This window comes from Hakea prostrata, chromosome 2 (genome assembly GCF_041222555.1).
Source record: "Hakea prostrata isolate BN-2017 chromosome 2, UWA_Hpros_2, whole genome shotgun sequence".
Classification (NCBI taxonomy): Eukaryota; Viridiplantae; Streptophyta; class Magnoliopsida; order Proteales; family Proteaceae; genus Hakea; species Hakea prostrata.
Window position 1 is genome coordinate 2,012,741 of NC_142601.1, and position 15,108 is coordinate 2,027,848.

Genomic DNA, 15,108 nt, shown 5'->3' on the forward strand with positions numbered 1-15,108 from the left:
CAAAGCAAAACAATTACGGAAAACAATGGATACTTGGGGGTTCTATTGTCTTTTACATTTAAATTTATTTTATTTTATTTCTTTATAACAGGTTTAACGGGTTGGTTCGAGTTCGGGCTAGTTTCGGGCCAAACGGTTTGGGTTAGCGGGCCACACACGGGCTGGCCCGGCCCAGCTCGAATCATTGCAGGTTGAGGTTGTTCAGCCCAAACACAGCTCATTAAGCTTCGGTTCGGGCTATAGCGGGCCGGTTCGGGTTAGGTTTTGACACCCCTAATCCAGATTATCTATTACTAACACTACTAGTCTCAATATTACATTTACATCCTAAATTCAACATATTAACTATAAATCATATCTTCTTAACTTTGTGAGGATTTATGTTTGAAAAAGGAAGAAGTTTCATATGATAGAGGGAGAGTGGGAGACAAAGAAAATGAATTGAATGTAAGGTTTTTTTGTGTAAAATTATCATTGTTCTTTGGACAAATTACATACAGACCCCTTCTACACAAAAAAAAAATCAATTACAGATGTCCCTTATTTTTTAGAATTGAGACTGAATTTATCAATTTTCAATATTACTCCACAATTAATGGAAGATGACATATGAGAAAACAAGAAAAATATTCATACAAGAATGAAGATGCAATATACATGAAGAAAAACGGTCGCAAACAGTAAAGAAAAATGGAAAGGCGTCAAGCGTAGACTTTTTTATTTAAAGAGAATCTTTTATTTTCAAAAGCTTAGCATGCTTACATTAGCATAATAATTAATTTTCTAATAATAATTAATTTTCATTTTCTAATAATAAAAATGATATTCATACGTTTTGAATTTTTGTTTGGTTCAATAAAAAAGTCTAATTGACAAATTCAATAAGTCAAGAGTGGAGCTGAAAATTTCCCAGATGTATTTTTCATCACAACAAAATTTGGATATCCTAAATGGATATGGTCCGGTCCGATCTGATCCGATAGCGAGTGAATCCACGCGAGAGAGACCTCCCTAGAATTAATTGGTTGGTTCGCTATGTTGGAGAAACTCCACGCTCCTCACGTGCGAGTAGTTGAAGCTATGCCCGTGGTCCCATCATCCAATAAGCCATGAACTCAACCCATGATACGCATGAAACCAACGTACCATTTCCGACCGCAGAGATCTACGGTCTCCTACAATTTTCAGCTTATTACCAAAATATATAAATATATAATAATATAAAAATACTCTTTTAACTGTCAGCTTTTGTTGCTCTTAATGCTGTGACTCAGAGGGAGAAGACAAGACCGAGACCAGAAACTAACTACAGATCCCATCAAGACCAGAAACTCAAGTGTCTCCGTCGTCTTCGTCTCTCTGATCTCTTCACGAATCCCGAGAGAGCTCTGCTTTCTTTGGATTTTCAAGTTCAAATTTCAAAATCCGTATTCGTCGATTCTCTGCATCATCAGATCTCCTTCACTCTTTCAGCTAATCTGAGTTCTTTTTTTTTTTATCTCATGTTCTTGGATTACTGTTTCTGATTCGTCGCCATGAATCGGAGCTCGAGGGATTCCTTCGTTGGAGGAAGGAGTTTTTTGAATGGATCGCAGCATCGGAGGGGGAGAAGTATCTCCGGATTGACAAAAGACACGGATGAGAACTTGGATCTCTTCTCCAGAAATCGCAGGACCTCGTCTGTTAATTCATCTGATGAATCTGACGGTACCGATCTGTTCATTTGAAATTTTCGTTGCATTTGAAGCTAATGCTGTTCAAATTTTGTGTCTCTGTTTTTCTATTCCTTCGCTTTTGGTAACTTGAGCATCCTGAGCTCCTTCTCTTCTCATTCTCAGTTTTTCTTCCAATATTGACGAGTTACCGCTATAGGACGCTTCTTCCTCTCCGAATCGCTTGCTTACTTAGGTTTATGCTTCTATGGACGTTGGAATTTTACGGTTCCTCATAGTATAATTATCTTTAACCGATCAATTCATCACCGATCAAGTTGGGAATTTCTTGCCTTAGCTTAAATGTTCTAACTCCAAAAACTTATCAAAGTTTGGTTCCTTGTGGTCTTTTCTATTTTTGGATTCGCATTTTGTTTGGTAGAAGTTGAACAAATAGATCAATTTTCTTCTTTGACTAATAAGAGTTTCTAGTTTTTGTTCACCAATTATTGGAATTCTCATATATCTGGTTGCAATAGTTGCAGCGTCACTTAAATTGGGGAGACTTTCTGGTGGATCAGCAAAACCAGTAATTAATGGAGCCGATGATTTCCTTTCGTCGGTAGATGGAGGCAAGCACGATTATGATTGGTATTTATCAGTAATTTACTTCTCTAGTCTTAATTTGATTCAGTATCTTTCTTTGGTTTTGTATCTGCTTACCGTTAAAACCGTCATATTTTTATTTCTAGCTCAGCAAATTAGGTCACCAAAACTTGGTTACAATACTATAATTTGAATGTTATTTTTCCCCCCCTGGACTATAAATGTATCTCACAATTGATTTTGTATCTGCTTGTCTCTAAAACATTCATGTTTTAATTTGTCGGGTAAGTAAAGTAGGTCACCAAAACTTGTTTGCAATATTATAACTTGCACGACACACTGCAAAGTTGTCTGAAACTTGTTCCTTTCTATCACATTAACCAAACCCATTCTAACTTGCGTAACAGTTTGTTCAAACTTCCTGATTATTGATTGCCATATTTGCTATAATATGGAAATTCATGTCAGATGAATCCGTCTGTTTGCATTTCTTCTTGAAATCCATATTGCAACTGGATTTCTCGATTACAGTGGGTTAACAAACTTTTCCAAAATGTCTAATGCTAAGATGTACCTCATAAATTTATATAAATATGTTTGGCAGTTTCATTATTCGTTGCCAAGTTCTTGACATGAAAGCTTGCCCAAACTCCTTTAGTCTTTGGTGTCAAATTTATCAATTCTTTTAGGGTATGAATCCTTAAAAAAAATCACTATATTTGGATGTGATATGAGGATGATATATACAGATTTTGGGTTATCTTGTTCCTCATGTAGAGCATCATAAGTTGTTATTCCTAGTTTTATTACCATTCAGTAGGTATCCAAGGTCATGTCTCTTTTTCTCTGGTGACAGCTTCAAAATTTTCAGATATATCTCTGAATTACTTATGCTCTGCAGATTTATTGACCTCAATCTTCCATGTAGATTTTTCTGGAGCCTCTCATTCCTAATTAATACAAGCACTGTCATTGACCTTAGGGTCAAATAATTAATTGACATAATAAAATATGGTCCGTGTACTCAAATCATGGAGCCATGTTACAACTGAAAACCTGCGAGATGGATCAATTTATTACATTTTTACCAGTATCCAGATACAACTGAGATTCTGTTACACTTAACACCCACACACATACACATACACACACAAACACACACAAACCAAAAAAAGAAAAAAGTAAAAAAGAAGAAGTGTCTTGATAAGCATATATTGCTGCTGAAGTTTCTAGTCGGTGATATTATTTCACCCTAAGTGACTGAAAAGGAGTAAAGTGTAATTTCTTTCCTTTTCACATAGGAAGTGACATGTTTTTTATTTGGTGTGTTTGTTGTTATAAGTTAAAATTTCTCTGGTAATCCTCTGCCATGTTACTGTAATAGTAAGTACAAGTTATGGAAACAAACTAGTATTTGCAACTAATGCATGTCTTGTTTACTTTGTCTGAATAGGCTTCTCACTCCTCCTGGAACTCCTCTTGTTTCTTCATTGGATTCTACTGAGCCTCAATCAACTTTACTGGCTCCAAGGACCAATTCCTCTGTTAGATCTTCTTCCACTACCAAGGCTTCAAGGGTACTTTTCTCCTTGCTTTTTTGTTTGTAAAATTTAATTTGTTTCAATTTGTTTATTTGTTCTCTTTCTTTTTTGGTTTTGGATATTTAAATTATTGAGGTTGATACAACAGTATTCACCTTAGCTGTTTATTTGTGTAACAACTGAAAATAATCACTTCGCATAGACAAGAAGTCCAGCTTCCTATTTTTTACAACAAGGTGAGGGAAAATGTCAAGCAATCTGGTCATTCATTTTGATTTCATGCATCTTCTAAATTCATTCATTTCTTCAATCTATTGTTAAAAGAGAGCTTCCCCAGTTGCATGTCTAGCAATGTTTTTCAATTCCCTTGGAAATATGGGCTGTATAAGGTATTTGGAGATGCTTCTTTGATCTCAACTTCCAGCTGAATGTAAGTTAGTTTTAGATAAAACTGCATCAGTATTGATGGAAGTTCAAGTGGATCAGTTCCATGGGTCTATCATAAATACAAATGAATGGTAAAAATTCCAATGCACATAAAAGCTTTGTCAAAGCTAATTAATCAACTCCTGTGATATGTGTGAATTACTATAATGACTGATCAATGCGTGGATACAAAGTTTATTTTCTAAGGATTTAGTTTGAAAAAAAAATAAAGAAAAACATATTCATCCATCATATGTAGATCCTTGAGTGCTAATCATTTTAGGAGAGCTCTTATTAAAACCAGTAGGTGTACTTGAATAAACAATGTCTTACATTGTCATATGATATACATATATTGTTTTCTTTCTCAAAAGTACAAAGAAATGCAGTTGAAATGAAAGTGGGAGTATTTTTAAGTTATAGGTTTTCCTGTTTAAGATACTAATGGTCATTTCCTCTATTCCAAGTTACAACAATAGTATCAAATCAACACTTTCAGTAATACCTGTGAGGAACTTTTTGTTTCTCGACTACTATTATGATCCTTAAGCTGAAAATTGCATATTTAAGGGACTGTTTTTCATGGCAAGTTTTGATACTTAAAATCGTGGCTGCTACATTAGAAATGGTTGGTTCCCACTGTTGGAATTATTACCCAACAACATAAAAAGTAGCTGCCAATGAAAAACACTGGTGGCAGTAGCCAAAGTTCGGGATTTCTGTTTAAACAAGGATTTTGGTCCTGGTTGGAACCAAAATAAATGATCAAAATGACACATAAATATGGTCTATCTATTGAAATAACTGATAATTCGCATGCCCACTTCAATGGCATTAACTTTCTAAAGCTCTTATGCATTTGGAAGTGTTAACGTCTCATTCTCTCTTTGTTTGCAGCTTTCAGCAACACATTCAGAAAACAGTTACTCCTCAAGACCGACTAGAAGTAGTTCAGTTACTCGGGCTTCCGTATCATCTACTGTGCACCATAATACCTACTCCTCCAATTCTAACAGATCCTCCTCCTCAATCCTCAACACTAGCTCAATGTCAGTTACATCTTCAAGACCATCTACTCCAACTAGGTCAAGTTCTACAACAGCAAGACCTATGACTCAATCTGCCCGTCCAGTGCAATCACGATCATCTACTCCAGCCAAATCTCGTCCCACCAGTTCCTATGGAGAGAAAGCCCGAGCTACGCAGAACTCAAGACCATCAACCCCAACTAACAGAAATCAAACAGTTGGAAACTTGAGTTCTATACCCACGCGATCAATTTCGCGGCCATCAACTCCCACTCGTCGGACCCCTACTCCAGCTGTTGCTTCAGCTCCAGCAGCAGGTCGCTCCAGTTCTGTTGGACGAGCCCTTCCAAATGGCCGGACTTCAGCACCACCATCTCGAGGAAGCTCCCCAGGTCCACGACCTCGCCCTCCACAGCAGCCAATTGTTCCCTCCGATTTCTCACATGAAACACCACCAAACCTGAGGACAACATTACCAGACCGACCTATATCTGCTGGTAGATCTCGCCCAGGCATCGCAGTCACTGCCAGGGGAAACTCAGAGGCATCAGCACCTGTAAATCCACCACGCAGGCAGCCATCACCTATTGTTACAAGGGGGAGATTTCCAGAAATTTCTGGAAGGGGTCGATTGCATTCCAATGGACATGACATTGGTGCAATTGAATCACAAAAAACACCACCAGTCTCAGAGCCTTCAATGCGGAAACCTGTGAAATCTACCACAGCCACTGAGAGTACCGGATTTGGAAGAACAATCTCAAAGAAGTCTCTTGATATGGCTCTCAAGCATATGGTATGTCTCTTTTCACCATGTCACCTAAGGGGATGATGTTGAATGCTTCAGCACAGACCTGCATGGAGACTTTTTCCAACTCTTCTATTTCAGAAGATGGTTCCAACTATTATATGTTCAAAATATGAAGAAAACTAAGATGGATTGAGTCCATTAGTCATTAAGCTTATCCATAGTTATAAATGGATGCCATCTGAATCTTCCAAAGCAATGATCTGGAGTCATGTTCTGAAAACCAGCCTTGCCCTTGATAAGTGAAAGAGTAGGTGGTTGTTCCAGGCCTTAAGAGCACTGATTCTCTTATGAGGCCAAATTTCAGTGGTTATCTTGTAGGAGGGAACAGAACCACCATTGTTTTGGTTGGATGGTGGTGAAACCTTACTTTTTCAGGTTATGTAGTGATATCTAATTGAAGTTACTATATCACATTATGTAGGATATCCGACATGGCGCAGGGGGCATTCGCTCACTGTCAGGGACCACCCTTTTCCCTCAGAGTATTCGTTCTACCGCTCCAAGAAGCCAACCAGCTCGCCAATCGGATCCTCCAGTTTCGGTAAGCAGCAATAGTGACCTAGCTGCAAGCAGTAATGGTTCCACAACAGAGAACGGAAATTGTATTGGCAACTCTATAGATGGTGAGGCTGAAGAGGATGATGGTAGACTTTCTGCAAAACTGAGTGAACCAGACATTTATGAGAGTACCCGATATGATGCAATTCTGCTCAAAGAAGACCTGAAGAACACCAACTGGCTGCACAGTGTTGATGATGCATCTGAACAGGGACCCATATTTGATCACCGATTTGAGCCACTACCTGAACCATTTGGTCTTATATGAATTTTGAAGCGCTTTTCTACGTTGAGAGTTCCTGTTATTTATATGATTTTACATCGAGGAACTGGATCCCTGTAACCCATCCTTCTCAATTAGGATGAGGCTGAGTCGAGTTATATTTACATGACTCGTTCATTTTCATGAACAAGTCCTTCAATTCTCCCTTACCTTTGTTGTCTATCTTGAGTATTATGTTGATGAGATAGAATTGGCTTGATCAACGTAAGAAGCTGTCTCCAGAATTTAATAAAGTAGGTAATCAGTTTTACCCAGTGCTGGAAAGATCTATACTTCATTAGGAGTGGAAAATCTACCTCACAAATCGGGTCCCAACTACTTGGGATTGGAATTCTTAGATATATACCCTAATTGTACATAATAGTAATTTAATGGTTCGTAATACTTTTTCTTATCCAAACAAGCGAATGATGAACTCTACAGGATCTGTTCACCCAAAAAAATTCTACAAAACCATAAAAAGATATAAAGAAAATATTTCCTATACATCGCAAACCATATGATTAAGAAAAATTACAATTCGATCTGTTTATGTCTTCGAATCGAGCTAATTATAGCAATTATAGCCAGAAAAAACTGGGAAACGCATAAAATTTGCTGCTGATACAGAGTTCCCTTCATGATCTGCAGATAGGCCGAAACAAGCTTGGCTAGTAGTGACATTGTGGAATGCACATTTTAGGGATAACCAGCGTGAGTTTTATTTTTTAAAGGTCAAATGGTTGATAAGGACCAAAAAACCGAATCCGGATCATCAGGCATCTACCTGGCGGGTGTGCTCCCCCGACCGCTTTACCACCACAAAATACAGTGGGGCCTACAGGTGAAAAAATGATATTTTTTTTTTCAAATGTTTTTTTCCACCTGTGGACTCCACTGTATTTTGTGGTAGTCAAGCCGTTGGGTGTGCTCCCCATCCAGACTCCAAAAAACCAGGTATGCAAAGACTGCAGCCCTAGCAATACAATTTAGTTCTCTTACCCAAAAAAAGCAATAAAATTCAGCTCAAATTGGTGAAGCTTCCACATTGTCAAGGCTTAAACTAGCTCTCTCAGAAGGCAACGCAGAATAGATTATTTTTCACTCTGAAAATATCACAAAGTTGTTGTACCGGACATAACGTAACGTAATGTCCTTGGAGCAATGAGACAAACAGAATCACCTGGGTGTGATGGGCTACAGAAGTAGACTTTCATGCTCCTCACAGAAACCAGGTTAGTTGATTTATTTATAAATGCTACAAGGCTTCAGCCATTCAACTTAAAGGAATGTACCCACTGGGAACTGGGAAGATACCTGCGTCTTCAACTTTAACAAATTCACAGCACAAATCAGGGAGGACTTCCTCTTTCCCACGAGGAGGCGCTGGAATGAATCCTTAAGAAGGGTAAGGCTTTGAGCAAGCCGAGTTTTAAGAATCTTCAAGGTTTTATCCTTGGCGTTAGTTAAACAACTCACCCACCCAAGAAAAAGAAAAGATCAAAACAAAACAAGGTAGATGCTCAAGAAAACACAACTGGAAGCATCCGCAAGCTTAAATTAGACATGTTGACCAAAATACAAGGGAATGTTCCACATACTATACCAGGCTCTTCCTTGGTCTTCAAATTAATTTTGGGACCAATGTCAGGTTACAGTATGCAACCCAGTCCTATAACAGCTGAAGCACAACACTTGACCCGACTTTGCAAAATTCTGGTGCCCTGTAGTAAGGGAGGAGAGCATTATTTTAGCATGGAATGGATCTAGCAGCAATAGGTGAAGTATGTGTGGAAATGTGTGCCTCTGCATGAATGAATGTGTACTTACAAACAGAGAGAATCTACTTACTGGGTCTAAACTACGCAGAAGATAATGCTCTGTAACCTTCCTTCTCAAGCAATTCCGCAATTGAGATGTCACCAGTCTTCACTATTCTTCCCCTCTCCTAAAGACTCAAGCAAAAGAGTAGATCAACTAGGAGAAAAATATTTTTTCATATCAATTCTGAAGTAAGATCCCTTGAGAGGAAGAGAAGGGGGGAAAACATTGAGAAAAGTAAAAATTATAAGAACAAGGAAAACTAATCCATCTCAAAGGCATTAATGAATCATAGGACATCTCTTTTAAAGCTGAAAGGGATGCAAAATTTCCAAAATACTGAACAGGAGGGGTAGAGGTTGATCCAAAGAAGTTATGGAATTGTCAGAAACAATGACACACAGACCTACATAAGTAATGGAATTAGCACATTTTTATTTTCCCTAAATGATAAAGGAATCACACTGTAAATAGCTTGATCAACACGTCCTGTGTTATACTTATGCCTCAATGACAGTGAAAATATAACCACAAAAGTTAAAAATTCAAGGAGTTGAGTGATTTTGGAGCATTAAGAAAAACCAGCCACAATTATTCTAGTTTGTATGTGATTTACCATGACATGAATATAATTGGGCTTTATGTATTCCAGAAGTCGTCGATAATGAGTAATCATCAAAACAGAATTCTTTGGTGTCAAAAGTACATTGACTGCTTTTGCAACATCTTGAAGAGCATCAACGTCTAATCCAGAATCAATTTCATCCAAAATAGCCAAATCTGCTCCAAGGAGCTGAATCAAATATCATAAACAGAAAGTGTAAGCACTCATAATTTAAGAAATATACAGAAGTTTCAGAAACAAAATCATGTCGTGTAAGAATTCAAGGTGCACCATTGACTTAAAATATAACCTTTCCATTTAAGAAGCTGACACTCGCTGCTAGAAATCCACAAATGACTTCATTATGGTATAGAGGAACTAATTCATCTAGTGTTTAAAACACAACTGTGTGACCTTTCTCAGGAATCATAATGTACCTTGGTACCTGAATCTAGAAATTGACTACCTTGTAACCTAATGTACTTAAAAGTGACTCTCTGCTTTAAGACTTTTGGAGTAACCACGCCCAGAAGCTTCACTGAAATCTCATGCAGACACAGCTAAATGGTAAACTAGCAACTTAAATTGAACCACTGGATCCCCGTCGGTCGGGACTTAACTTGAAACCCTTATCAGAGAACAACTTAAACATAAAACAAAGTGGACCCAGGCCTTTGAAATCAAGCCGGGCCATACTAGGCCTTCACTTTCTCAGTCTATCTATGCTGAAGTATTTAATCCAGCATCACTCAAACTCTAGCATATAGGAATGATAATGTTGAAATATAATTAATTCAAATTTCAATTTAATTAAATGAATATATATAGGACAAGTCATGATGAGACAAATTGATACCGCAAGTTGCATGATCTCATTCCGTTTTCTTTCGCCACCACTAAATCCTTCATTCACATTTCGGTTCAAAAAATCTGGCTTCATATTTACAATTCCCAGCTTGGAAGATACGACATTCCAGAACTGCATCAACACAAAATTAAGTAAATGATTCTTTCTTTCTTTTTTAATTTTCATTTTTTCCCTATATAATAGAGGGTAATATGCATCCATCTACTTTGTTAAAAACACTACCAGCCCCAAAGACTGCTCTCAGATTAAGATAACCTGAATCAAAGAACTTCCAACCAGTAGCATGCTAGTACTAAACTGCTCACATCGAATCCCACCAAGAACAATTAGAACTTTAGAGTTCCTTATCAGATACTAGGATAGGATTTGAGGAGCCAATTTTTTTCTCTGTAGAGATTATAAGGTAAAAAAGGGCATTCAAAGTTCCGCTCTTTTGCAGGCAACATGTTCCATTACATTTTTTGAGAATAAGGTAAACATCAATTTTAGTCCTGGCATGTCAAATAATCTAGTAAATCCACACTATTATATGCTTGGACACATTGACAAGATTTGGATTCATTTTTGTTCCAATTAAGATGAGAAATGTGTTCCAGCTTTAAATATGGTTTATAAAAATATGCAGCAGGACTCAGTAAGAAGCACAACATGTACTAAGTACTAGTAAAACAAAGCCAAGCAACATGGACACTAGATGACCGCAAGAAAAATCAAGACACTGTAAGTCAGTCTTATTATACCTCAATGGGTCCAAGCTCAGGTTGACCAAGTTTTCGCAATCGAGCATTGTATGCCATATTTAGAAAGTCCATGTTGCTTACACCTGGGATCTCAATTGGAGACTGGAAGCTCATAAATATCCCAGCAAGAGACCTTTCTTCAGGCTCCATATCAAGCACACTTTCACCTTTAAACATCACACTGCCTCCTGTAACTTCGTAGTCTGGATGCCCAACAAGGACCTGCATCAAATGAGGCCTTACTTCTTTTTTATTATCTTAATAATAGAGAAGTGGAAACTGATTTGTAACTCAAAACTTTGTGCAGCAGAGATGGGTAACAAATTGCAGCCCAACTCAGGCTAAAAGATGATGAACAAGAACATCATGAACTGGATCGCTTGACAGTTTTTGAGATCATTTTGGCAATTTCAGAAATAAGAAGTGTGCAGCCTCACACATCAAAGCCAGGGTTGAGCTTGTAGCAGTTGGAGACTAGCACCACTAAGTTTTCAAGCCATCCAGATGAGCTTTTAATAGTTGGTATAATGTAGAGAATCATGAAGCTTCAAGAAACCCCCCCCCCCTCCCCCCCCCCCCACACACACACAAAAAAGGCCACAACACACCCACATGGAAAGGCACTTTCACATTGAAGGATCAAATCCTACTCACCAAAAAGGAAGTGATGTTCAGCAACCAAGATACCAACTAAAACAGCCCAATGTTAGATGTTGAGAGTAAGACTCACTTGTTCAAAGACAAAGTAGGAACAGAGAGAATTTGATGAAATATGACAACACCTGAAGGAAATACAATGATGGAAAGAAATTCGTCTGCCATAACAAAATGCGTATTTTTTATTTTGACAAAGGCCACCGAGAACCACTCATTATAAGAAGCCATATTAACATAATGGCAACAGATAGATTGTAACCTTAGGCACTGCCAAATGTAGAATTGTAAACCAGCCATTAGTGAAGAATCAACATCACCAATTAGATAAATAGAGTTCCACCAAACAGAAAATAGTATTGAGTTTAATGTCCTAGTGCAGAATCACCAACCTTAGCAAATGTGCTCTTTCCTGAGCCATTCTTCCCCATGATAGCATGAATCTACCACAAAGAAAATATAAGCAACATTAACAATAGGAAATCAAATAATAACACCAAATCAGCAAGCAAGCAAGCAAAGGAAACCAAACAAAAGTAAATAGCAAAGTCAAAAGAAACAGTGGAAGGGGAAAATATAACAATTTTTAAGTGTATCACACAATATGACCCTCCCCAAACCCTGCAATGGTGGAAGCCCCATGCACGGGTACACTTTTTTTTCTTTTTTTTTAACAATTTCATGAGAACCCAAAGTGACATAATAAGATGTAACTAGTAGGGAAATTGAGGGATGGGGCAGCAACATATCCCCTGAAAACAAGGTGGAGAAGAAAAAGATGTTGCATTTTTCCTGCCCAGAAGCTTGGCTTCCTCACTGCACCCTGTTGTCTATCTACTCCTTGCTATAAAATGATCTGCTTGTCCCCCATAGACTGAACCAAAAGTGTGGGCTCCCTTATTGGGTCTCCTGCAGACATAAGAGTCACAATCCTGGACAGAAAACACGTCCTCTTGATGAATTACAAAGGAAAAGAAGTTTCAAAAATTATTCACTTGATTTCCAACATTTATCTCCACAAGGTTTGTACCATTAAACACCCAGTGAACTTCTTCTTCTTTTCTTTTTTTTTCTTTTTTTTTTTTTTTTTTTTTTTTTTTTTTTTTTTTGTGTAAAGAAAGGTAAGAGGGAATTTTAGTCGCACATTCTTATTAAAAGAGACTAGTGTGTAAGTGCAAGGTTCTTTGGAAGAAAGGCTCTAATGTTGGACAAAACATGAATAAAAAATCGCAAGATACTGTTCAGGTGAAAAATATCCAGCCATTATTTTGCATTGGTGTGAATACCAGACCTTGTGGGACCCGAGATCAGATGTGAAGACTTTTTACATGGGTCAATTTTGTCTGTGTAGGGATTTAAAAGTTTTGTGTTGTTATATTTTTTTTTAAATTGTTCTCTCAGATATTCATGGTTGTTTATTAAGCACCCTTAGCTCCTTAGTTTACAATACCAGATCAGAGAAGTAGACTTTGCTTTTATTAGAAATTTGCATTTTTACTTTGTTTCCTTTTCTTGCAAGTCTCTAATTTGAAAGACCCAGGCAGACCTGTTTGAATGGGTTTTTCTGCAGCAGAGCAATTTGATGACACTTAATGACCAACAACAAGCCCTTTCAACAGCGGCACGACTATTAGATCCTCAGCATATGTACGGCTCAATTTGCACAAGAAGTACGAAAATTTAAAATAAAGATAGAGGGATTAGAACATTTCAGGCAGACTCATCCAACACTAGGGGTTTTTTCTTTCACCAGCCAGACCTCTCAGCCCCTTATTACTTTCAAAATTTGACCAATGGCATGACTGAAATTCACCATCTCTTCATATTTATTTGGAGCTTGTCACAATGTGGACTTGGATCAAATTCAATTGTACTAGAGGAGCCTTCACTACCATCCTATCAGTGAGTTTCTTAATTATTTAATTAGTCCTCTACTATGCCAGTCTCTTAACCATCATCTTGTTCTTGTATTCTACCCCAAAAAAAAATACAAAGACAAAAACAAAAATTAATTTATAATCTGTCAAATGTAGCCCAAGAGGAGTTAAGCATTCTTAAAAATCAATATTTAAGAATGACATAAAACAGAAAGCCAAAAGAAACAGTATTACCAGTTTGCATTTTAATAACAACTGTGTAACTGGGAATTGGAACAACTGATATTCAGTAGTTCAATTTTTCAATAAATTTTCATTCTTTTCCAGACAGAAGCTTTCAGGAAATTCTCAAGCTGCATGATAGAGTATAAAACAACACAGTAGTATTGATGAAGCTTGCCCTCTTTTGGCATGCACCATTAACATGACTAGCATATGCGACATAAAATAATTATGTGATATTGTATCCTGATTTTTATCCAAGTGAGACTGGAGAGAGTGAAAGATTAAGTAGAGTTGACACACGATGACAAGTTAGATACAATAGCATCAGTTGAAAACAAGCACAATCAATAGGCCAAGTTCATCAGATTGGAGCTAAGAAGCAATTATGCATTTATTCAAAGTGAAACAGGATAGCAGAGGAACTGATTTATCCATTCCTAAATTCAATTGATGCTCAACACTCAGTGTATTCCGAGTCGAATTACGAATTTAAGCTCCACAGAAGTAGATAAGCGTGAGAGATTGTGTTTTCTAAAGAGTGTGGTTTGATTGCAAGGAAAGTGAGAACAGTCACAAAAACATTGAATTATAGATTAGAGCAAAAAAACAGAGATCCCTAATTTTGCAGTGAATTCAGAAGCTATGCATATCAAGAATACCTCTCCCTGGAAGATAACGAGGTTGACGCCATTTAGAATCTGTTCTTTCGATTCAGCGATGACAGCAGTCAAATCCTTAACCTCAAGCAGAACCTCCCGAGACTCTCCCTCGCTATCTACACCTGAAGTCGCCGGAGAATCGACATGGATGCTTGTGTTCAGAACCAGAGATCGATGGTTCCGTGAAAATGAAGTAGAACGAAGTGAACGGAAGGAAGTAGAAGTGGTGAAAGCGTGGGAATTCTGCGTGGACCTTCTTAATGAATAGAGACGAGGGGAGGAAGAAGAAGAAGAGGTGAGAGGGGCATGGAATTGGAGATGGACCGCCATTGAAACGGGCCACAAGCTTCCTAAAGCGAATTCGCTGACCCTATTTCGAAAAATAATAGCGACCAATAGGGGATTACAAGTTTACAACGCCTTGTAATGCATACAATTTACGTTCATATCCTAAATTATATGACAACCATACCTCTTTACTGTTTTTCTTTGTTCTAACCTTTAAAAAAAAGAAGTTGAAATCACCCTAAAAATATTGACTTTTCATGTCTAATTTTTTATTTTTTTAAAACTTTGATGAAGATTCATTAGGGGTGAATATGTATTTTCATGTTCAAAACTAACAAGGTTACGAACAAGGGGATGTTTGTAATAGAATAAATTTTTTTGATGATATAAATATAATTGTTTGCAAACACTAGGGATATAAATGTAATTTATTATAATTAAAATGCATAATAGACGAGAAAAAAATAATAAATTAATACAAAAGAGAA

General features: G+C 37.4%; 2 protein-coding genes across 3 annotated transcripts; one reads left to right on the forward strand and one right to left on the reverse strand.

The window, feature by feature from the left end:
* The first annotated feature begins 1,256 nt into the window (after window positions 1–1,256).
* Window positions 1,257–7,366, forward strand: LOC149023221 (serine/arginine repetitive matrix-like protein). 2 transcript variants are annotated; one of them, XM_089143771.1, is made up of 5 exons: window positions 1,257–1,707; window positions 2,198–2,303; window positions 3,712–3,835; window positions 5,123–6,049; window positions 6,486–7,366. In XM_089143771.1, exons 1-5 carry the CDS (start codon window positions 1,536–1,538, stop codon window positions 6,888–6,890), a joined length of 1,734 nt encoding a protein of 577 aa, XP_088999897.1. In that variant the 5' UTR covers window positions 1,257–1,535; the 3' UTR covers window positions 6,891–7,366. The 2 variants fall into 2 exon arrangements, with proteins under 2 accessions (XP_088999897.1, XP_088999896.1); XM_089143770.1 differs by having other exon boundaries at window positions 2,192–2,303; window positions 6,486–7,365.
* A 563-nt stretch (window positions 7,367–7,929) lies between these two features.
* NAP7 (non-intrinsic ABC protein 7) lies at window positions 7,930–14,758 on the reverse strand. Its single transcript, XM_089143772.1, has 7 exons — window positions 14,333–14,758; window positions 11,964–12,014; window positions 10,918–11,139; window positions 10,166–10,288; window positions 9,322–9,498; window positions 8,736–8,832; window positions 7,930–8,608 (listed from the first exon to the last, which is right to left on the reverse strand). The coding sequence occupies exons 1-6, from the start codon at window positions 14,660–14,662 to the stop codon at window positions 8,746–8,748; spliced, it is 990 nt and encodes a 329-aa protein (XP_088999898.1). The 5' UTR covers window positions 14,663–14,758; the 3' UTR covers window positions 7,930–8,608; window positions 8,736–8,745.
* Window positions 14,759–15,108: the final 350 nt, after the last annotated feature.

Excerpts from the sequence above, each read along its gene's own strand:
- LOC149023221 (XM_089143770.1), top strand. The coding sequence starts at position 1,536 with ATGAATCGGAGCTCGAGGGATTCCTTCGTTGGAGGAAGGAGTTTTTTG. Across the intron at positions 1,708-2,191 it reads TTCATCTGATGAATCTGACG|TTGCAGCGTCACTTAAATTG; the intron begins GTACCGATCTGT and ends TGGTTGCAATAG. Across the intron at positions 2,304-3,711 it reads GGCAAGCACGATTATGATTG|GCTTCTCACTCCTCCTGGAA; the intron begins GTATTTATCAGT and ends TTGTCTGAATAG.
- NAP7 (XM_089143772.1), bottom strand. The coding sequence starts at position 14,662 with ATGGCGGTCCATCTCCAATTCCATGCCCCTCTCACCTCTTCTTCTTCT. Across the intron at positions 11,140-11,963 it reads GAAAGAGCACATTTGCTAAG|GTCCTTGTTGGGCATCCAGA; the intron begins GTTGGTGATTCT and ends CATTTGATGCAG. Across the intron at positions 8,833-9,321 it reads CCAATTATATTCATGTCATG|GAGAGGGGAAGAATAGTGAA; the intron begins GTAAATCACATA and ends TTGAGTCTTTAG.